Consider the following 23,970-nt stretch of genomic DNA (forward strand, 5'->3'; position numbering starts at 1 on the left):
CTCAAGTTAGCACCTACCTCCCTCACTGACAATTTGACTCCTTCAGGAAGATTGCTTTGGATTATTTCCAAGAAAATCTCTGCAAACGTAGCACTCAAACCGCTGATCTGCAAAAGGAAAGAAGATGCTTGAAGAGAGTCACTGAAAGTTAGGTGGTTGGGCAGAAAGGGCAAGGGCTCAAATGTCAGCTCCAGTAGAGCCTGAGGGCCTTTGGGTGAAGGATTAACACCCAGAGCTGGTTTTGGATCTCAGACCTCACAGGATTTCAATTTCTCTTGCTGATCTGCCAAGTTGTCTGATTACTGAGATGGTCATGGCCAATATCTGCTCTTATAGGCAACGAATGTCATAACTGGATCAAGAGGTTAAGTCCAGGATGACTTTCTGAGTCAACACAAGTTTACCCACATAGACCACCACCTGATTGTCATCAGACCCTGTGCTGAGGATCCAAAGATAAATCAGATGTGTGGAAGAAGGGCATGTAGGGGGCAGGCAGAACCCAGAAGAGAAACATCTACCTAACTTAATCAGGGAGGTTAAAAAAAAAAAAGCTTCCAAAAGAGGCAACATCTGGTTGGAGTCTTAAAAAACAAGGGTAAATTGGGAGAATTCAACTGTAGTGTGGAGTTGGGGTTTTTTTCTTTCTTTCTTTTTTTTTTTTTAAGGCAGAGAAAATAATATTCAGTAAAATGTGGAGGAATAGCACAGTACTAGGGAATTAAAACTAGTTCCACGTGTGGCTGGAACGAATGACGGTGTGAAGAGGAAAAGCTGGAGAACAATCATGAAGCCACTTAGGTGCTAATCAAAAGAGTTCAAACTTTATTCTATGGGCCTTGGTGGCAAGTTAGATCTGTTATAAAATGAAACTCAAATAATTTATTCCTGATAATATTTAAAGAACCAAGATTGTAAGTACTTTAATCATTTAAAAATTTAACATAGATTTAGGGTGTTACTACCTTAACATCCTGCTGGTTATCTTCCTGATACATTTCTTGAGTGGATCAAAAAGGGTGAAGTCCATGTGTTGGAATATTATTTGGCAGTAAAAAGGAATGAAGTATTGACATGTGCTACTACTACAACATGGATGAACCTAGAAAACATTATGCTACGTGAAAGAAGCTAGATATAGAAGGCCATATATTATATAATTTCATTTGAAGAAATGTCTAGAAGAGGTAAAACCACAGAAATGGAAAGTAGATTAGTGGTTGCCAGGAGCTAGGGGAATGGGGAAAAAGGAGTGACTGCTAATGGATACAGAGTTAAAGGAAAGCCACTGAGAGGGTCTATGTGGGAAAATGACATGATCACATTGACATAAGTGTAAAGCAAAGTGGATGGATCTGAAAGGTTTTTAGGGGTAGAAACCATAGAATCTGGAGAATGAATGGATACCCAAGGACAAAGAAGGGTCAAGCATTAAGCTCAAAGGTGAAGAGGATTATAGGGAAAAAAAAACAGTCCTCCTATAATTACTCTTGTATACACTGAGTGTAGGGCACCTGTTGAACATCTTGGTGGAGAAACCCAGTAGACAACTGGATACCAGGTTTGAAACTCAACCAAGAAAGAACCAGGAGAGGTAGAGACATTTCAAGTTTCTTCCAGAGTACCTACCTGAACCACTCGCTCATGGGTGGTAAGAACTGAGTCCAGTAACATTTTGTTGCCTTGGTCCTGAAGCTGCAACACCTCCATGGTTTTGGTGGGCATCGCATAACTGTGGGAAGGAAAAGTCAGCTATTGGGAGGGTTCCTTTAAGCCAGCCACACCACTTCAGTCAGGGTAGTCCCTGAGTGCAGCCACTACTGCATGCAGTAGCTCCTGCAACCTTGGGCTGTCTATCTGCAGCCAGGGTCAAAGTAACCAGATCCTCTTACACCTTCTCCAGAAGTCTTTACACTCCATGAGGTGATAGACCATGTCTAATACTTTTATGCATCCCTAGTCATGCTTAATATAACACTCTGAGTAAAGCCTGGTGATTAATAAGTATTTGCTGCTACTAAATAATAGCCAGTTCTTAAAAGAATTAAGTTTATCACTAGGTACACTCTGGAGGCTAACCTTGGGTATTTCATCTCTTCTGAAGAAATGAGGCATGAAACCCTATCCTGCTCCAGTTGTATTTTTATTTTACTTATTTATTTTTTAAAAATTTTGGCCATGCTGTGAAGCATGTGAGGTCTTGGTTCTCTGACCAGAGACTAAACCCGTGTACCCTGCAGTGGAAGCACAGTCTTAACCACTGGACCACCAAGGGAGTCCCCTGCTCCAGTTCTACAGCAGGATTTCTTAATGTCAGCACTATTGACCCTTTAGAACAGATAATTCTTATTGTGGGGGCTGGCCTATGCATCCCTAACCTCTATATCCAGCAAATGCTAGTAGTACCCCCAAAGTGATAACAATTAGAACTATCTCCAGACATTGTTAAATGTCTCCGGGTTGAGAAACAGTGTTGTAATCTATGCTCACTATAATCAGCTTCAGTAGATCTATATACCACAATGAAAAGAGTGCTGGACTTGGGGTCAGGTCTTAGCCCTGCCACTTATTAGCAATATTTACTTAGGCAAGTCCCTTCTCCTTCTTGGACTCCGTTTCTTCATGAATAATGGGGATTACAATCCAGGCTTATATCAATAGACAATTATGAGAATCAGATATGGTGCTGAGATAGAACTGATGATTACACAGAAATATGATATTAGTATTGTGTTCATCTTATCAAAAAGTTCCTAAAACTGAAGATAAATGGAATACTAATAACAACAGTAGGATTGCTGAATTTTCATGCTACACAAAACTTCATGAATTAAGAGAAAGGAGCATGACCCTCTACAGATGGACTGCTACAAAAAGAAGTCTGGTGTAATGGAAAGTGATTTGGAAACATGAGAGTCAGTACTGGATTTAAATGTTGGCTCTGCCACTTATTACCTATTTGACCTTGGACAAACTAATTCAGCTCTCTGGGTCTTTGTTTCTTTAGCTATTAAATGAAGATAATAATACCTAGTTCATAGGGTTTTAGCAATAATTAAATAAGATTATGTAAGTAATTTGCCTGGCATACTATGCCTACAAATGCCAATTCCCTTGCCCTTACAACAGTGAGTAAACGCTAGGTATTGCAAACTTCCAGGTAAGCTACCCGAAGTAACAACCCCTTCCATTTTATAGCACAATTTCTGATCACTTCAAATTTACACTTGGCAATAATTTCTTTATAAGAAAACCAGGGACTTCTCTGGTGGTCTAATAGTTAGGACTCCACACTTCCACTGCAGGGGACATGGGTTCGAACCCCGGTCAGAGAAGTAAGATCCTGCACATTGCATGGCACGGCCAAAAATGGGGAAGGGGGCACATTCATAAACTTATTATGGAAAATCAAATAAAGTAATTATGTAAAAGCTTTCAGAAAAGTAAACAGCCTCTAAAATGTTCTTTTTCTTTTTTGACATTCCACAGATAAGACTGAATAAAGTGGGACTTCTTCATTCCTACCACTGAGCATGTACTTTATTCTTCAACACTTACTTCAACAAGATTTCACTGATTTGTTTATTTGTTCACTCCCTTATTCAACAAACATTTACTGAGATCCTGTTCTGTCTGAGGCAGTCTAATGGGTGCAATGCAGTTTATGCTTTCAAGGAGCTTGCTAAGAATATTTTGGAGACAGGTAAGTACACAGACATTTGCACTGCTGCTGCTGCTAAGTCGCTTCAGTCATGACTGACTCTGCGACCCCATGGACGGCAGCCCACCAGGCTCTGCCATCCCTGGGATTCCCCAGGCAAGATAGGAAGACAAAGGCAATATAGGTATATACCAAATATTACAGAGACAAGAGGGAGAAAAGCAGGAGAGCCTGGGGAAGGCTTCATAGGTGAGGCAGTGCTTTATCAAGATGTAAAGAATGAACACAGATGTTTGCCTGGAAGGCATTCCAAAAGAGGGCAGTCTACAAAGGCAAGGAGGAAGGAGGCCCTCAAAGAGAACCAATAGAAAAATCAGACATAGTTTGATTAAAAAAAAAAAATACTGGGAACTCTAGTTATTTTAAAGTAGAATAGACCTTTGAGTCATAAGAGTAAAGGTTATTTTTCTTTAGTATCTACATATTTCTGTACTTCCCCAGTTTTCTGCAATAAACATTATTTGGACGATCAGATAGTGAAAACAGAAGAAATGAAGTACTTGAATTTCAAGAGTCAACCTAACATGACAAAACAGTGCTGCCTTTGAAGAGTACTGCTGGGACAGGACAAAAGGGGGCCTGCTAGGATGCTAGGGAACTTAGAATCGGTGGACTCTATATGCTATACCTCCATTTAAAAAATGTAAGTGGATTTAAAAAAAAAAAGGAAAGAACAGCCTTACAGAGAATGATGCTTTCACTCTCCACAGAGAACAGGCGCTGGTCAGCTTCAGGCTTGGAAGCTGCTCCCAGATAAGTAAGATTTCCATCTCTTCAGACAGCTGCTCGGCAAGGGAGACAGGAAAATTAAAGGACCCACAGGAAAGGCTTCTTCCTCTCCTCTGGGTGAGCTGCAGCTGCAGCGATGCAGACCATTTATAGAACAAAAGCTAGCACACAGCTCCCTTGCTCAATTCCATTTCAAGGTCAGAGCCCTATTCCCAACTCCTAAAGGAAAAATGTATCAAGATAAAATGAAAATCAGAAGAAAAGAAGATCATTTTATCTCTGAAAAACTGGGCAGCAAGAATACCTGATATAATGGTCTGAAAACCTCAATCAATACAAAGAAGTGAATTGCTAAAAGTGAACATTTCTTTATGCTCTGCACTATTTGGAGCAAAGAACAAGGAAAGAGGCAAAAAGCAGCATGTGATTCATTCTGTTATACTAGGAATTTATGTTTATGCCTATTGGAACTAAATCCAAGGCAACAAGTATTCATCCAGTGCCCACCATGTGTCAGGTACTGTGCAAGGTCTTAGCATGACTGCTGATAAAGACAAAAATAGTCCCTGCCTCACAGATCTTAGAGTCTAGTAATAGTCAAGTAATTATGAGGGTAAGGAGTTAGCATTATAAAAAGGAAGTTTGTACTCTTTGCTTCTAAATACATAACGTAAAGACCTAACTTAATGAGGTTCTCTGAAGAAGTGACATTCAAAATAAAGCCTAAGAAAAAAATAGCAGTTGATTAGCTGAAGGGGGAAAAAGTATTCCGGGTGTTAGAGAGCATATGCAAAGGTCCTGAGGTGGGAAAGGACAAAAAAACAAAGTCAGTGTAACTGGAGATAGAAGGAGGAGATAGAAGTGTGAGTTAAGGCAAGAGAGACAAGCCCACACAATGAAGCACCTAGCAAGACATGTGAGGAACTTTTATTTTGATCTTAAAGGAATGGGAGGCCATGGAAGAACTTAAGCATGGGAGTGACATAATCATATTTCCATTCTAGAAGGATCATACAAGTAGCAGTGTGGAGAACCAGTTAGAGGGAATTAAGAATTTGAAGGAAAAAAAGTGGGTTCCAATCAAGACCTTGCCACTGATTAGATGTACGACTATAGGCAAGCTTCTATTATACTACTTCTACTACTAATAGCAGCCAACAGTTTCTAAACTTAATTGTAAGTATTTTAAATATATTAACTCCTTAATTTTCACTACAGCTTTATTAGATAGGTACTTTTATTAACCTCATTTTATAGATGAGGAAACCAAGACACAAACAGGTTAAGAAAACTGCCCAAGGTCTGTCACACAGTAAGAATGTAGCAGAACAAGGGAAAAACTGAAGCAGTCTGGCTCCAAAGTCAATGCTTGGACCCACTATGGCAAGGTGCTTATATGAATTAAGTAAAATAATATACAGAAAAGTATTTGGCAGAGTGGCTGGCTGATAGTAGGTGCTCAACAAACGCTACTGCTTCCTACCTTTACTCAAATGTAGTCAGAGCTTTTCAAAGCCAGTTTTTAAAAACAAAATATTTTTAAAAGTTCATCTGAAAATTTAAAATGCTACTTCAAGGAGCTGATTCACTGAAGGTATGGTAACATTCTGTAAATGGCATTTAATGCCCCTTTGCCACCACAGCTTCTGAGATGCTACCCCTAAACCGTGCCAGTTGAAAAAAATCTCATTAATTATTAATAACAATAGTATTATTTACAGAGTGTTTACAATGTGCTGGTCTCTCTGTTAAGTGCTATCATATATTTTCCTATTTAATTTTCAGAACTCAAAAAAACAGGAAAATTATCATCACATTATGGAGAAAAAGAAACCAAGGTTCAGAATTTCTCAAGGTCATCTTGATAATAATGCGTAGAACTAGGATTTCAATCCAGGCAGTTTGATTCCAGAGTTTTCACTCTTAACCATTTGTTACTCAGTATGATCCAAAGACAAGCTGCTGATAAGCAAACTTGTTCTCAATTCAAGACAAGATAAGAAGCATGAACCAGACACTAAACACAATCAGTCAACATTTTGTTTTCAATAGCTTCCAATAGAAAGTCTTTCAATAGCAAGACTTTCTTAATGAAGGAAGCAAAGTGTTAATGTACATTTTGGCACAAGCTCGTAATAGCTTCACAGAGTGGTACTTTGAGAAACATAGCCCTAAATTATTATTCTACTCTGTCTCCTTGAACTGACATTAAACTTTATCTTTCACTTACCACCTTCCACATTATAATTATTTTTATGTGTGTGTATGTGTGCACATCAGAGAAGTCAATGGCAACCCACTCCAGTACTCTTGCCTGGAGAATCCCATGGACGAAGGAGTCTGGTAGGCTGCAGTCCATGGGGTCGCTAAGAGTCAGACATGACTGAGCGACTTCACTTTCACTTTTCACTTTCATGCACTAGAGAAGGAAGTGGCAACCCACTCCAGTATTCTTGCCTAGAGAATCCCAGGAATGGGGGAGCCTGGTGGGCTGCTGTCTATGGGGTCGCATAGAGCTGGACACGACTGACGTGATTTAGCAGCATGTGTGCACACACATGTACACACACAGACTCTCCTTGAAATCAGGGGCATTTACCTTTGTATCCTCCAGACAAGATACAAAGTGCCTACACTACAGAGCAAGAAGTCCAGTGCCTTCTGTTTCACTGAGCACGTGGACCATACAGCAAAAAGAGGCTCAGCCAGTGGTTTTTGATTAATTAAAAATTCGTTCATTAAACTTTAGGAAATGTATACACAACTGGATTGTGCGATCATATTCAAGGACCTATCGTTCTTTCAAGAATGGCTTAATGTCCCCCATGGGACAGTCTTTATGCTAGGTACTAAAGAAATAAAGAACATAGTCCTCATGTAGTCAATGGGGAAGGAATCTGACACATCAATAGATCATTACAGCCCAGAGCACTAAGTGACATGATAGAGATATTTGTCAAGTGCTGAAAGAGCATCCAACTCTCCCAGGCATCAGAAAAAAGATAAAGCACATCTTTAGGCCTAAAACAACTGAAGTACTATCAGCTATGAGCGCTTAAGTCACAGCTGACAATCCAGTCTTCTGGTGAGCACATTTAGCACAGTTATACTGTAAATAATAAAGGTTTAAAAGTTAAAATTTGGCTTAAAGAGGAGAGTGAAAGAAGAGATGTGAAAAAGCTGGCTTAAAACTCAACATTCAAAAAACTAAGATCATGGCATCCAGTCTCACCACTTCATGGCAACAGATAGGGAAACAATGGAAACAGTGACAAACATTATTTTCTTGGGCTCCAAAATCACTAGAGACAGTGACTACAACCATGAAATTAAAAGACACTTGTTCCTTGGAAGAAAAGTTATGACAAACCTAGACTATGTATTAAAAAGCAGAGACATTAGTTTGCTTACAAAGGGCCACACAGTCAGTTCAGTTCAGTCGCTCAGTCATGTCCGACTCTCTGTGAGAGAGTCATGAACCACAGCACGCCAGGCCTCCCTGTCCATCACCAACTCCCAGAGTTTACCAAACTCATATGCACTGAGGTGGTGATGCCATCCAACCATCTCATCCTCTGTTGTCCCCTTCTCCTTCTGCCCTCAATCTTTCCCAGCATCAGAGTCTTTTCTAATGAGTCGGTTCTTTGCATCAGGTGGCCAAAGTATTGGAGTTTCAGCTTCAACATCAGTCCTTCCAATGAACACCCAGGACTGATCTCCTTTAGGATGGACCGGTTGGATCTCCTTGCTGTCCAAGGGTCTCTCAAGAGTCTTCTCTAACACCACAGTTCAAAAGCATCAATTCTTCTGTGCTCAGCTTTCTTTATAGTCCAACTCTTGCATCCATACATGACTACTGGAAAAACCATAGCCTTGACTAGATGGACCTTTGTTGACAAAGTAATGTCTCTGTTTTTTAATATGCTGTCTAGGTTGGTCATAACTTTCCTTCCAAGGAGTAAGCGTCTTTTAATTTCATGGCTGCAATCACCATCTACAGTGATTTTGGAGCCCCAAAAAATAAAGTCAGCCACTGTTTCCCCATCTATTTGCCATGAAGTGATGGGACCAGATGGCACGATCTTTGTTTTCTGAATGTTGAGCTTTAAGCCAACTTTTTCACTCTCCTCTTTCACTTGCATCAAGAGGCTCTTTAGTTCTTCACTTTCTGCCATAAGGGTAGTATCATCTGCATATCTGAGGTTATTGATATTTCTCCTGGCAATCTTGATTCCAGCTTGTGCTTCTTACAGCCCAGCGTTTCTCATGATGTACTCTGCATATAAGTTAAATAAGCAGGGTGACAGTATGCAGCCTTGACGTACTCCTTTTCCTATTTGGAACCAATCTGTTGTTCCATGTCCAGTTCTAACTGTTGCTTCCTGACCTACATACAGGTTTCTCAAGAGACAGGTCAGGTGGTCTGGTATTTCCATCTCTTTCAGAATTTTCCACAATTTATTGTGATCCACACAGTCAAAGGCTTTGGTATAGTCAATAAAGCAGAAATAGATGTTTTTCTGGAACTCTCTTGCTTTGTCGATGATCCAGCAGATGTTGGCAATTTGATGTCTGGTTCCTCTGTCTTTTCTAAACCCAACTTGAACATCTGGAAGTTCACGGTTCATGTATTGCTGAAACCTGGCTTGGAGAATTTTGAGCATTACTTTATGAGCGTGTGAGATGAGTGCAATTGTGCGGTAGTTTAAGCATTCTTCAGCATTGCCTTTCTTTGGGATTGGAATAAAAACTGACCTTTTCCAGTCCTGTGGCCACTGCTGAGTTTTCCAAATTTGCTGGCATATTGAGTGCAGCACTTTCACAGCATCACCTTTCAGGATTTGAAATAGCTAAATTGGAATTCCATCACCTCCACTAGCTTTGTTTGTAGTGATGCTTCCTAAGGCCCACTTCACTTCACTTTCCAAGATGTCTGGCTCTAGGTGAGTGATCACGCCATCGTGATTATCTGGGTTGTGAAGATCTTTTTTGTACAGTTCTTATATGTATTCTTGCCACCTCTTCTTAATATCTTCTGCTTCTGTTAGGTCCCTATCATTTCTGTCCTTTATTGAGCCCATCTTTGCATGAAATGTTCCTTTGGTATCTCTAATTTTCTTGAAGAGATCTCTAGTCTTTCCCATTCTATTGTTTTCCTCTATTTCTTTGCACTGATCGCTGAGGAAGGCTTTCTTATCTCTCCTTGCTATTCTTTGGAACTCTGCATTCAAATGGGTTTATCTTTCCTTTTCTCCTTTGCTTTTCAATTTCCTTCTTCTCACAGCTATTTGTAAGGCCTCCCCAGACAGCCATTTTGCTTTTTTGCATTTCTTTTTCTTGGGGATGGTCTTGATCCCTGCCTCCTGTACAATGTCATGAACCTCCATCCATAGTTCTTCAGACACTCTGTCTATCAGATCTAATCCCTTGAATCTATTTGTTTTATTTATTTATTTTTATTGAATCTATTTGCTTTATTCATAATTACCAATAAACTAGAAAGAACCCAAATGTATATCAACCAGTAAAAGCATAAACCAATTAAGGTTTACCATTTAAAGGAATACTATTCAGAATTCTGAATATCTATTCAGAATTAATGGAATACTATTCAGAATTCTGAATATATATTCAGAATAAAAGAATGTCTGCAAAACCCCAGATAAATCTGAAACCCATTATGCTAAGTGAAAGAGGCCAGAAACAAACAGCTACATACTGTATGATTCCATTTATATGATATTCTGGAGAACTTAAAACAAAAGGGACAGAAAATCAATCAGTGGTTGCCAGGGACTCTAGAGGCAAGACAGAGGATATTAACTATACCTCAGGCACCAAGGAACTTTTTAAAACTTAAGAGAGCTGTTCTTTATTTTGATTGTGGCAAACTACATACCTAAAAAGAGTGAATTTTACTACATGTAAATTATTTCTCAAAACAAAAATTATACCTCATTTAACAACAACAATGTAGAGCACACTACCCACACCAAGAACATCCCATGCAAAGGCATCTTTCATACCTTTCCTCGACTTTAATGGAGAGATGATTGCAGAGGTTGTGAACATACTGGGCATAACTCTCTGTCAGGGCCATGTCATATGCAATCAGGTGAATGTTTAAAGCCCCATATTCATAATCTGTCCCCAGATTAATGGGTCTCACTTCCACTTTTCCCTTCTTCTTTTTGGGCTGAACACAAAACAAAAGAGAAAGGAAAGTCAAAGTATTATACAAGAAATTCTAACAATACCATCTTGATATGTATATGTATATACATAAATCAATCTTTCAATTAAATTTGTTTACTATGTTTCTCTCTGATTACCCTACCTACAAACTGGACTTTTCCTGGGCAGGAATGGGCAGCCTCCCTTGCCATTCTGGGCTGTAGCATCAGTCAATGAAAGGAGAGGAAATATTGCTGGAAGTTATTTAACATAAATACATGTGACTGTCTCTGCCATTAACTAGTTTTGAGACTCACTTTCTATCTCTGGCCCTCAGTTTCCCAATTTTTATATCACTGGGGTTATACGAGATAACAGATTCTTGAGGAGTTTCTCTTTTTTTGGCTGCCTGTGCAGCTTATCGGATTTTGGTTCCCTGGTCAGGGATTGAACCTAGGCCTTCTGCAATGAGAGTACAGTCCTAATCACTGGACCACCAGGGAATTCCCAACAGATTATTCTTCTTTTTTCTTAAGAATTCTCTTTTTTAAATTTTTATTTATTTATTTATTTCGGCTTCCCTGATAGCTCAGTTGGTGAAGAATCCACCTGCAATTCAGGAGACCCTGGTTCAATTCCTGGGTTGGGAAGATCTGTTGGAGAAGGGATAGGCTACCCACTCCAATTCTGGCCTGGAGAACTCCGGGGTCGCAAAGAGTTGGACATGAACCTAGGCCCTTGGCAGTGAGAACACAGAGTCCTAACCACTGGACCACCAGGGAATTCCCAACAGATTCTTTTTTTTTAATTTATTCTTGGCTGCACTGGGTTTTCACTGCTGCATGCAGGGTTTCTTTAGTTACGCTGAGCTACTCTTTAGTCGTGGTGCATGGGCTTCTCAGCGTGACGGCTTCTCTTGTTGTAGAGAATGAGCTCTAGAGTGCAGGCCCAATAGTTGTGGCACAAGGGCTTAGTTACCCCGTGGCATGTGGAATCTTGCAAGATCAGGGACTGAACCCATGTCCCTGCACTGGCAGTGGGATTCTTAATTGGACCACCAGGAAAGTCCCAACAGATTGTTAATCTAGAACCCACAGAGGAGTTTTAAGGGGTTTGTCAGCCCCAAAATTTATATGCAAAATTTTACATATGTGTTTATTTTTCTAAGGAGAAAATACTTAACTTTCATCAGAATATTAAAGAAATCAATCACAAGAAAGCACAGAATTAGTTCTCTGCCAGCCTTCCTAGCTTTGAAATTCTGCAGTCCAATTATTTAGACAGCCTTTCTTTTAAAAGTTTAGAAGCAAAAAAATTATTTTATTTCTATCCTCCTATTTCATACAAAGTACTGCTTTACTACAGATCAACCTGTTCAAACTGCTGTAAAAAGTTAAAATGAGGCCTGGAAAAATAGATATGTAACACAACATAGATCAGGATCAAGAAAGCTTCTCAACCAGAAATAATTTAACCTAAATGCCCATCACGAGGGGAATCTATTAAATAAATCATGGCACATTCTTTCAGTAGTACATTATGCAGCTATAAGAAGAAATAAGGAACTTCTTTATGTACTGATATAGAAAGATTTTTAAGATAAACGACAAAAGCAGACTGGAGAATAATGTGTTCATAATATTGCCATACATATAAAAAGGGTAAGTGGGGAAGAATAGACCTGTGTATGTTTAACTACTTACATATGTATTTGCATGCATATTAAAAAATAACTCTGGAAAGATACACAAAAAGACTAATACTATTGGTTACCTATGAGGAAGGGAACTGGATGGCTGGGCAACAGGGGTGGGAAGCAGACTTTTAAATTATTGCCCTTCTATATTTTTTGAATTTTTAATAATATGAATCTTTATCAATTCAAAGTTAGAATCTTAAAATCTACCTTGTTTTTTAAAATTTTTAAGTAAAAATGTTTTTACAATATAATACTTATGATATTAAAAGATGCTTGCTCTTTGGAAGGAAACCTAGACAGAATATTAAAAAGCAGAGACATCTCTTTGCTGACAAATGTCCATACAGTCAAAGCTATGGTTTTTCCAGTAGACATGTAGGGATGTAAGAATTAGACCATAAAGAAGGCTGAGCACCGAAGAATCGGTACTTTCGAATTGTGGTACTGGAAAAGGCACTTGAAAGTCCTTTGGACTGCAAGGAAATCAAACCAGTAAATTCTAAAGGAAATAAAAACCTGAATATTCATTGGAAGAACTGATGCTGAAGCTGAAGCTCCAATACTTTGGCCACCTGATGTAAAGAGCCGACACATTAGAAAAGACTGATGGGGGAAAGACTGAAGGCAGGAAGAGAAGACTGCTGCACATGATGAGATGTTTAGATAGCATCACCGACTCAATGGACATGAATTTGAGCAAACTCTGGGAGATAGATAACGACAGGGAAGCCTGGTATGCTGCAGTCCTTGGGGTCACAGAGAGTCTGACACAACTTAGCAACTAAACAACATTCATATGAAAATTGCATAAATAAGTACACAACTCAATGAATTTTCACAAACTGAAAACACCTGAATAAACAGTACCTTGAATAAGAAACAAATCACTACCAGCACCCCAAAAGTATCCTGTTCCCCAAATTGGCAAACCACTATTCTGACTTCCAAAACAAAAGGGTTATTTTGCTTATTTTTTAAATTTGTGAAAATGGAATAATATACTAGGTTCTCTTTTGTGTACAGCTTCTTTAACTGATTATGTTTGCAAGATTCATCATTCTTAGGTGAAACAGTAATTTTTCACTTCCCATTGCCCTAGTAGTTTATTTATGTGAATATGCTATAACTTATTTATACTTTTTATTAGAGGTAGAAATCAAAAGTTGTTTCAAATTAGAGTTGTTTCCAGTGTGGACCACTATGAACAGTATTGCCACTAATGTTTCTGCATGTATCTTTCAGTGAACATATGTATGCATTTGTGTTGGGGATATACCCAGAACCTGAAACTACTGAGGTATAGGCAATGCAGAGGTTCATCTTTAATAGTTCTCTCAAACAGTTTTTTAAAATCGTTTCCAATTTAGACTCCTACCAGAGTACATAAGAGTTCTAGGTGCTTTAAATTCTTGCCAGTACTTACAAAGCCTAGTAGAGTCAAGTTTTCTGGTTGGTTTCTTTTACCCATTCTGGTTGGTATGAAGTTGTACTGCACTGAGACTTTAACTTGCATTTCCTTTAAGTTCACTGAACTTGAGCACATTTCCATTATGTCCACTGGCCATCTGGATATTCTCTTTTGCAACCTGTCTATTCAAGTATTTTGCCCATTTTTTAGATTGGGTGGTCTTCCTTTCTCTTACTGATTTGTAGAGGTTCCTTCTATATTCTAAATATGATCCTTTGTTAAATGTACATGTTGCAAATATCCTCTTTCCTCCCTGTATCTTCCTCTTTCACTTTTTAATGGTGCATTTTGAGCAAAAATTGTTGTTTTTTAATGTAGTCCAATTTACTCATTTTTTCCCCCTTGTATAGTTGTAATGACTTTTGTATCCTATTTAAGAAATCTTTGCTTAGTTTAAGATAATGAGTATATTCGTGTATGTTACCTCCCAGAAGTTTGATAATTATAATATTTACATTTAGATCTACACAAATTTTAAATGCTTTTTGTGTACAGTGTGCAGTAGGAGTCAAGTCAGCTTTTGTCACATGACTGTCCAATCCAGTTGACTGGACACCACTGGAATCGTGTTGTCATATAATGAATGGTCATATGCTAAATGCTCATAGATACTTGGGTCTGTTTCTATATTCTTTATTCTGTTCCAGTGGGCTATTTGCCTATTCTTGAACTAATACCACATTGTCCTAATTACCGGAGATTTAATGTAAGTCTTGCTATTTGGTAGAAAAAAAATTTTTTTTAAGAAATAGTGGGGAGGGGCAATCTATTTACATGTCTTAAGTCACCACTATTATTAGCCAACAGCCTAGTTATTGCCACAGCAGAGTTGTTTCTGGCTGAGCACCTAGAACGGGTCTCTCACATCACTGCTCTCCAGGTCAGTCTAAGAGAGCAGGGGCCCAACCTGGGGGGGCAGCGGAAGGACCAAGAAATAGTCCTTTCACAAGGCCAGTAAAACTTATGACAAACCTAGTCTCATAGGGATATTCTGAGAATTGAACAAAACATTGTATATACTTAATTCAATCTGTGGCACATATTTAAACATTCAGTAGGCATTAACTTTTATTATTATTATTTTTTTCATATTCCTCATATCTAGCACCAGGGTCAACAGAGACAAAACATGCAACGAATCACTAGTTTAGAATTTTAGCACAAGATGGGATTTAGAGATAACTTTGTCCCAGTTCTTCACCTTTGCAGGGAAAGAATATGAAGCCCATAGAGATTAAATATGTCCCCCAGAGTCACAGAGCCACACAGGACAGATCCTAGGAACTAACCCAGACCTCCTGACTCCCAATGCAGAAATTTTTCCATTGCAGTCTCTGCATTATTAAAATTCTTAACAGGGTAGTCACCCCAGAGCCCTAGATTTTGCTATGAGTGAGAGGCCAACTTCTATCAACCAAACATCAAGATGAAGGTGTGGTGGTGCAGAGCCCACCATACCTGAGGCCAAATGCAGCAATTCAGACTTATCATGACAGCACTGCAGTAGGAGCTGTGAAGAATGCTAAAGTCAGAATACAGTAAGGTGCGGCTGAAATTTTCCAGCAAAGAAGGGAGGAGCTTCTTTGAAGCCTGCAGGAGGCTTTTCTTAACCAGGGAAAATGCCAGGGCTCTTCAAAGGTGTCCCTTTAGGAGAACAAAAAGAAGATTGATTCTAGTATCCCTCTTGGCATCTCACTCACTTTTCCATGTTAACCTAGATCTGTCTGGACTGATCCACACCATCAGGAGGCCACTGTGATATTATATTTCAGTTCTGAGCCAGGGCACAACATAGCCAGCAAGAGTTTGAGTGCATGAAATTTCAGATACCAGTTCCTATAATTTTACCTTCACAGTCTCTCTTATCCTTTCCTTTCTATTCTCACTGCCTGAGTTCAGACCTTCATGACTGCCGTGGGGAGCTATTAAAGATATCTGTGCTAGAGATGTATATGACTACAGCTGTGTTTTGGGAAAGTTACCCTGCCTGCCCGTGAAGGAGAATTAGGCAGGAAATGAATGGAGGCTAGGAAAAAAGTGGTAGGGAAGATGGACTGCTGTCTACCATCAAACTGTATACTGGGGTTACTGACCTGGATTCACTGTGGGATGGCTCAGGCAGACATCCTGATGTCAGGTGAGTGTAAGCTCCTCGGTTTTTGTCTTGTCACAACAAAGATTTGGACTGACGGACATTAAAGCCCGCTGAGGGCGTGTTACAGCTCTCGGGTCTTGGACAGACCGTGTTATAGCTCTCAGGTCTCGAACGGACCGTGTTATAGCTTTTAAATAAATCAATGTTACAGCTCAGTGTTACAGCTCTATTTTATTTAGATAACAGCAGGAAAATCTATCCTCGAGGCATGAGGGCACGTTGATCCAGAGACCTGAAGAGAAGAGCGCCCCATCGTGCGGGAGAGAGAGAGAGAGAAGAGAGTTTGGCTCCTCTTTTTATATGTTTCTCTGTCCCTGGGCCTGTCCTATGTAAATTGGGCCAGCCAGGAGTGTTGTCTGTTTTACCTGAGGTTCTCACTCTGGTCCTCGAACCTTCCTTTGTTCTATTTCCTTTGTTCTATTTTCCTTCCAGGTCTTTTAGCCACCGCCATTCTGGACTCCTTTTCCCTATTCTAACTACCTAACACTTAGATCCCTGTACACTATGATGCTCCAAATGGATCATGGGATAAATCACTAAACCATTTTTGTACAAAAATATCCATATTACTCCTATTTTACAGACAGAAAACAGGTCCTCTGAAGGATCCTCTGAAAGGATGTTGTATTTGGCCAGGGTTACTGGGAAACTTTGCTGGCAAAGAACAGATAAAGGAGTCAGATTAGAATCACAGACTGTTATAGCTGGAAGGTATCTTAGAGATAAATTAGTTTCTCCTTCCTTTCTCCCCTAATTTTATATAAGGGGAAAGTCAAGGTCTAGAATGGGGAAATGACTTGTTTAAAGGTTACAACAGTAAGGAAATGGAAAAGGCAACCACTGTATGTCTAGCCATGGCTAGAAGCTGAGTCTATGGCCCCAAACCCAAGCTCTCTCCTCTAGCTTCTGCAAAAATTATAATAATAGTATCCACCTATCACTATACACAGCATTCTCCAGGGTGGGAAAGTTGGGAAGAAATTGTACCTTCTTAATCCTCAAAAGAAAAGCTGACAGGCCTATAGCATATATAGCTTCCAGGAATTCTAGTGATGGAAATTTTAAAAATTATACGTGGGACTTAAATGATTTTGGTGATGGTACTCTGAACAGTCCATAATAAGCTGTAAGGTTCATAGATATCAAGTGGTTATGTTTGTAACTAACATAAACATGCCAACTTGAGTATAGCACAGTCAAGAAACATACACCATACAGAAGGCATGGCCCTGATGGGGTTGGCAGCCTGGTACTGCATAAGGAGCACTTGACTAAGATGGAAGCCCAAGAAAATCTGGGGGACCTCCCTGGGAATCCAGTGGTTAAGACATCCTATTTCCACTGCAGGGGGCATTGGTTTGATCCCTGGTTGGGGAACTAAGATCCCACATGCTGTGTAGCACGGTCAGAAAGAAAGAAAGAAAATCTTGGCTCAAATACTCTCTGCTTAGTCACTACATGACACCGAGTGACCTCTCTAGGTGTCATTCTCAACTCCTAAGGTTCCTGTGAAGCTCAAAGTAGTGAATTTTTGTGAAATGGAAATAGTGTGGACATTAGATTGATTCTGACCATCTTTAGTTCAAATATTGGCTCTGGAAATTATTGTCACTTGGGCAAGTCATTTAATCTAAGTCTTAGATTCCTCAAACAGGATCCTTAATAACCACAGTATATCTGAGGATTAAATGATATCATTTGTAATTCTATAAAATGAAATAATGCTTTTAAAAGCCTGGCGCATAGTGATGACATGATCTGGTATATAGTAGTTGCTCAATAAATGATATCTTTAAAGAAAGACTGAGTAATGTACACAGATAGGACAAGATAGGACATTATTATTATTATAATTGGACATAAGCATGCTCCTGTTCGTATATTTTACAGAATGAGGCACTCATTAAACGCCTGTTGTATGCAAAGTACTGATTCAACCACTCTAAGGAAAGACACCAAAGAGAAAACACAGTCCCAACTCTGAAGGAGCTTACAGTTGAGAGAGATAGAGAGAGAGATACACAGAAAAGAACCAACCCTCTCAATTTAATCATAACGAGTAGGCCACCTCCCATGGCAAGTTCAGCACAAGCTACCTTGCTGTACCATGGCGATTAAAACCCGAAAGCAATGACCTCAGGTGGCTGAGCCTGAAAGGACAACGAGCAGGTAAATACTCCTAGGTTTTTTGTATGATATATAAGAGTATACAGTAGTTACTCAATATAAATGGTATCTTTTTAAAAAGTCGATCAAGACATGTCTACTTCTTAGGTCTCATGTCCCATCATCTTCCACGTGCCTCCTCAAGATTCCAGGATTAACACAAACTGCTTAAAGTATCCCAACTGCATCTTCAGGATCAATGACTTCCCACTTTTGCCCAGAATGTTTCCCCTTCCTGCAGAGTTTGACTCTTCACCCAGCACCCTCAGTGTGAGAACTCCGAGTCATTTTTCCCCTGACCAGGGATGGAACCTGTGCTGCTTGCAATGGAAATGCAGAGTCTTAACCACTGGACCACCAAGGAAGTCCCTCCTAGTCTAGTCATTTTTTAAGACTCCATTCATGCTCTTTCAGGAAGCCTTCCCTCATTCCTCATGCTAAGGTAGGTACTATTCTTACGTGTTCCCATAGCAACCCTCTTTCCCTTAGACACCACTATCACTTAGCACATGTATCCATTTATTCAACAAATATTTTCCGACCACTAGTGATAAGCCAGGGCTTCCCTGGTGGCTCAGATGGTAAAGAATCCGCCTGCAATGTGGGAGACCTGGGTTCAATCCCTGGGTTGAAAAGATCCCCTCAAAAGAGGAGAGCACGGCAACCCACTCTGTTATTCTTGCCTGCAGAATCCCCATAGACAGAGGAGCCTGGCAGGCTACAGTCCAACCCATGGGGTCACAAAGAGTCAGACACCACTGAGTGACTAAGCACAAGTGATAAGCCAGACCAGGGTTAGCAATGGGGATATAATAGTAAATAACACAGCCATAGTTTCTGCTTGCTGAAACTCGCAATCTATTGGAAAAGGCATATATATAATAAGTAATTATAAGAAGATGCATAATTTGAGGGAGGAAAGTAGAGTACTATGGGATTGTAAAAAGAAGGACTAATGCTATCATCAACATCATCATTATCACCACTAGTAATACTACTCATGGGCTCCATGTTTCAGACACTGTGCTAAGTACTTAAAACTTTCTTTTTTAACTTAATTCTCACAAAACATTTAAATAACATAGCTATTTAAAGGCAAGAAAACCGCAGCTTGGAAAAGTTAAGTAACTTACCCAAGGACATACACTAGTAAGCAAAGAACTGAATCATTAACTTGGCTCTGCCTAATTCCAAAACATTTCTCCTAATCTCTGCCTTTCCCTTTAAAGATGGTGTGCAGAGCCTGCCAGTTTCCTCAATATTCTCTTTTTTCCCTTTAATCATGGAACTGCTGAATTTTTCCTGGGTACATGACCATTCATAATAAAAATTACATTTCCCGACCAATCCTACAGCTGGGTATGGTTCCATGACTGAGTTCTGGCCAGTGGGATATTAGTTCATGCCCGTGCTTTCCCCTTCCCCTGCCTGCAGGCTGGAATGTGGACATGCAGGCTGAAGTGGGAGCAGCCATCTCAGACTAGGAGATAAAAGCATTATGATACGTTTGCAAAACAGAAAGCTGGAATATCTACCTATACTCTATATGACAGAAAAACAAACTCTATCTTATTTAAGCCCCTTGATTAAGTGAATTTCTATTATGACAGCCAAATCATTATCTCAACAAGAAGGTATTGTGTCTCATTCATTTCTCTATTCCTAGAGTCCAGCAACATTAAATGTTGAGTTGAACTTAATTAAATTCTGGTTCTAGTTTGGTTATTTACTGGCAGAATATATATACTGTCAGAGAGAAATCACTTATTCTCCTCAGTTTCCTTTTCTGCCCTGTCTACCTCACAGAATAGTTGGTGAGCCAAAAAGCATGGTTTTCAAATTTGCTGGTTACAAAGGACCTAAAAAAGAAAATCATGTTTCCCTTTGTTAAGCACATGAAATACTCATCAATGTATTTTCCTCATATAAAACAAGAATGACTTAACTAGCAGAAAATATGGTTATATTATATAAATGGAGTTGTCTGCTCAAAAAATATGAAACCATGAGTTTCTCTGTTAACATTTATTTTCATCAAATAAAACTGATGGGAGAAAAACTTGAAATTTAGACAACTCTATCCATTAGCTTAATATCTTCCAAAATATGGCAGACTGCCATTACTAAACTTAAAAAGGGGTTCCACTCTAGCATCACCAGCGTTCCAAGGGCCTATGGTTTGATAGGCAATGAGATAGTGGACATGAAAGCACTTTGAAAATGGAAAGAGATCATCACTTTTATTCACATCAAATATGACTCTCTCTAAAACTCTGACATTGTTGTAATTTAGCAGAGTAGGCAAGGCAGGATGAGAGCCCAGTGGGCTGGAGACCCGGGCACTCTAATGGCGCAAGCTAAAAGTCAGGTCTTCACAAAAATCACTCTGTACCTGGAAAAGCTCTGAGAAACTCTAAAATAGTTTTTACAGCCCCAGTGTTTCCCGCTATCCCAAGCAACTGGATACTCCTAAATGAGTGTCAGTTCACTTTATGTACTCAGTGCAAGAATACCTGTGGTATTTAATAAATGCTTATTGAGTAATTAGCCTCCAGTTAAAATAAATAAATTAATTTTAAAATAAATAAATAAATGTTTGTTGAGCTGAACTCTGTAACACCTCCACTTGACCCTTTCAGGGAGAACTGCTTCTTTAGCTTTGCTCCACTGATACTTAGTTCATTTCTCTAGTAAAGCATTTCCCACATGTATTTTAGTTACATTTTTTAGCACTATCCTTTCCAGCCCACTTTATAGTATTTGCAAGAAGAGACTGTGCCCCATTCACCACAGCATCATCTGTGCAAAGCACTGTGCCTGGCACATAGCAGATGCTCAGTGCCGGTTGTTCTTTTCAGTGAGTTACAAGAGGCAGACTTGAGGGAAAACATGGATGCCAGTTTAAAACAGCTCTCTGTAAGCCAGTCCTAAAATCCACGTCTAGCCCTACAGTCACTAGGCCAGCAAAACCAATCTTCCTGTTTCAAGGAAGCTAGGACTGTCACCATAAAGTGGTTTTGATCTGCTGATTTTTCTGGGAATGATGCCACAGTCTCCTCACAGACTTGTGGCTGTGAGCGCTGATCAATCTATGAGTGCTACAACAAAATAAGTAGGTGTCAGAAATGACAAACACCTCCGCTATGTCAACAGTCAAAACAGCATGAAGTTTCCAAGAGAAAAGACATCTTGATTTCCTAGGGGCCATTCTACAAAGAGGAAGTAAATTGTCTGAGTTCAAAAATCTTACTCTCTTGCCCCAGAGCCTGAAAAATAGAACGTATAACAGCTACATCTGACAGCCATTTATACTGCTTCTATTTCATCCTCCCACATCTTCCTCTTGGCATTGCTTTTATTCTTCGGCTGCTATTACCCTAGGATTGGAGGCTGAACAACAGCTGAGGGCAAGTAAGTAAGTGGTCTTGGGAGATAAGACCTAGCACTATACAAATGTGAAGGACTACATTCTTTTTATTTTTATCAAATAAAAACCACTCTAAACAATCTGAAGCCTTTTAAATTTTAACAGAATAATGATGCAGGGCCCTTGAAGGAATAATGAGATCTACACACTGAGATACAGTGCTACGTCTGGAGATATGCTTTGAAGTATAGTCCCTCACTGCCATAAGTCAAGGTGGGTCTCACATGATGAGAGGGAAAAAAAGGAAGATATGCATGTACAAGGACACAGAGGCATGCGACAGCATGGACGTATGAGAAAATGCACCTGAAGCACAGGGTGAAAGTGGGAAATCACTGAGAAGGAGGCTGGGTCTGTGCTGACAGACCTGGAATCCCATGATTTGCTCTCACCCTCATGTTGCCACCTGGGGGAGCCTTCGCTTTCACCTCTTCCGTCACTGACTCCTCAGAGAGGCAGCAAGGAAAGGGCACGGGATGGAGGGATGGGAACGAACCTAGAGTCATAAACCAGGCCACGCAAGCGAGAGATAAAACCAGTATTGAAAAAAAGCTGAGTGAAGTAGATGTGCCTTTTCCTTCCCAAGGTTCAGGAGTCATAAGACTGAGTGTGGGACCTTTGGAAGGAGGAATGAAGAGATTATACCAGCAGAAAAGGGACAAGCGCTAGCCATTTTGTACATGAGAATTAACTCTTGTCTCAGGGTTGTAGGGCTCAAGAGAGTAGAGGAGTCAGCCTGAGTCAGAGAAGAAAAAGTGGAAACCTGGCTGTTTATGATTTTTTATAGGCTGTTACTTTAGGGAAAGAAAGGAGGCCAAAGATGCCTTCTAGCTTTTCCAGTCCACTTTACCAGGGGAACAAGAGACAGGGATGTGGGACAGGGCCTCTGAGAGTTAGCAGATGAAAGTCTTCATAGGGCTGTCCCAAGCGCAAAGGAAGGAGTCTCAAGCAGCCTCCACCACTACCCAGCACTATTGTGCTAGCCACCCTGGAACATGAATAGTATCCCGAGAAAAGCCTACAGCCTTAACAAAAGGGAGCATCACTCCCTTCAAGCAAGCAAGGTTAGTTGGAGACAGCTGTTTACAGAGAGTGGGTCGTGTTTGCCAGTTCTGATTTACAAAACCTCGGGGCAGCTCCAATAACCACATTTAGGTTCAGCTCAATCAATGTTTATTGTCCTCTACTTGATGCCAGGCCCTGGGCTGGACACTGAGGATACAGAAGAAACATGAGACAAGGCTTCTACCGTAAGGATGCTCATCGTTTAGCCATAGAAAGAGTCATCAAAACAGGGTTAAAATAGAGCAGCAAGTCCTACAACAGAGGAAGCACAAGGAACCCCTTGTTCGTGGTAGGAAAAGTAACCCAGTGCAGGGAATTAGAGGTTTCTCAAAGAGGGAGATTTGTTTTCCCCCTCCTCATCCGATCTTCCTCAATGGGATTTAAAGGTTCAGGATGTATTAACCAAGAAGGAAAGTCTTGCAAGTAAAGAGAACAGCGTGTGAGAGATCTCGAAACAGTATGATGACCTATGAGATGGGAGAGGAAGTTGGAGAGAAAGATGGGACAGATGGCATTAGACATGTCATTAGGTTTCCTTTTATAAAAAGCCAAGGAGTGGGTCAGAGCATGGTATACACAGAAAATTATCTATAAGAGAGGATCCCAAGAAATTTAAAAAAGCAAAAAACTCACACCCAAACAAAACTAATTTTATTTCCTGCTAATTTATGTAAGACTTTTAGAAGAAGGATATCCCAAAATAAAACAACTCTAAGAACTTACTCTAAGGCATCACAACTCAGAAAGGGTGTAAATCACTCCTTCTTCTGAATTTTAAAAGCACTTTGTATCCTCCTTTTAGCACTTGTCACTTTCTGCTTGGGAGCATAGTTATTTGTGTCTTATCTCTAATGGTTTATCAGCTCCCTGTGAGCATGAACCAGGTTTTGCTCTTTCATACTATAAAACTTTATTGCAGCTCAGTCTGAATAGGCAAGATACCCCCAACGGTACCTAGCACGTAATAGATCTTGGAAAAAGATAGCATTATGGAGTTACATGATATCAGAGTTAAGAGACTCTTGAAGATATTCTAATTCAGAGTTTCTCAAACTTTGTGAAGAATCTGACAAAAGTTGTGGATTCTCTTCCCAGAAAAACTCATACATAGAAAACATTTTACGTACAACTTCATGGCCAGCCATACCCAGAAAGGTAAGATTAACTTGCCCCAAATCACAAAGCTAATAAGTAGTAGAACCAAGCCTAGAATACAAATTTCCTGGTTCCCAATTCAGTACTCTTCTCATTACAAAGGAAAAAATTTAGTAGGGTTGTTTCCTGCTGGGAGGGTTCCTGATACAAGCCTCAGGTGTGGCAATGTTTCTCTTACAAAATTCCTTGATATAAGGATGATGCTCAGAAG

General features: G+C 39.8%; 1 protein-coding gene across 1 annotated transcript in view; it reads right to left on the minus strand.

The window, feature by feature from the left end:
- MRPL48 (mitochondrial ribosomal protein L48) overlaps positions 1–23,970 on the minus strand; it is a 65,030-nt gene that overhangs the window by 976 nt on the left and 40,084 nt on the right. Inside the window, exons 6-8 of the mRNA XM_065945985.1 lie at positions 10,477–10,646; positions 1,630–1,732; positions 18–107 (exon numbers count right to left, since the gene is read on the minus strand). Coding sequence (XP_065802057.1) covers positions 18–107; positions 1,630–1,732; positions 10,477–10,646 — 363 coding nt within the window. The remainder of the gene's footprint in view (positions 1–17; positions 108–1,629; positions 1,733–10,476; positions 10,647–23,970) is intronic.

Source organism: Muntiacus reevesi, chromosome 9 (assembly GCF_963930625.1).
Source record: "Muntiacus reevesi chromosome 9, mMunRee1.1, whole genome shotgun sequence".
Taxonomy (NCBI): Eukaryota; Metazoa; Chordata; class Mammalia; order Artiodactyla; family Cervidae; genus Muntiacus; species Muntiacus reevesi.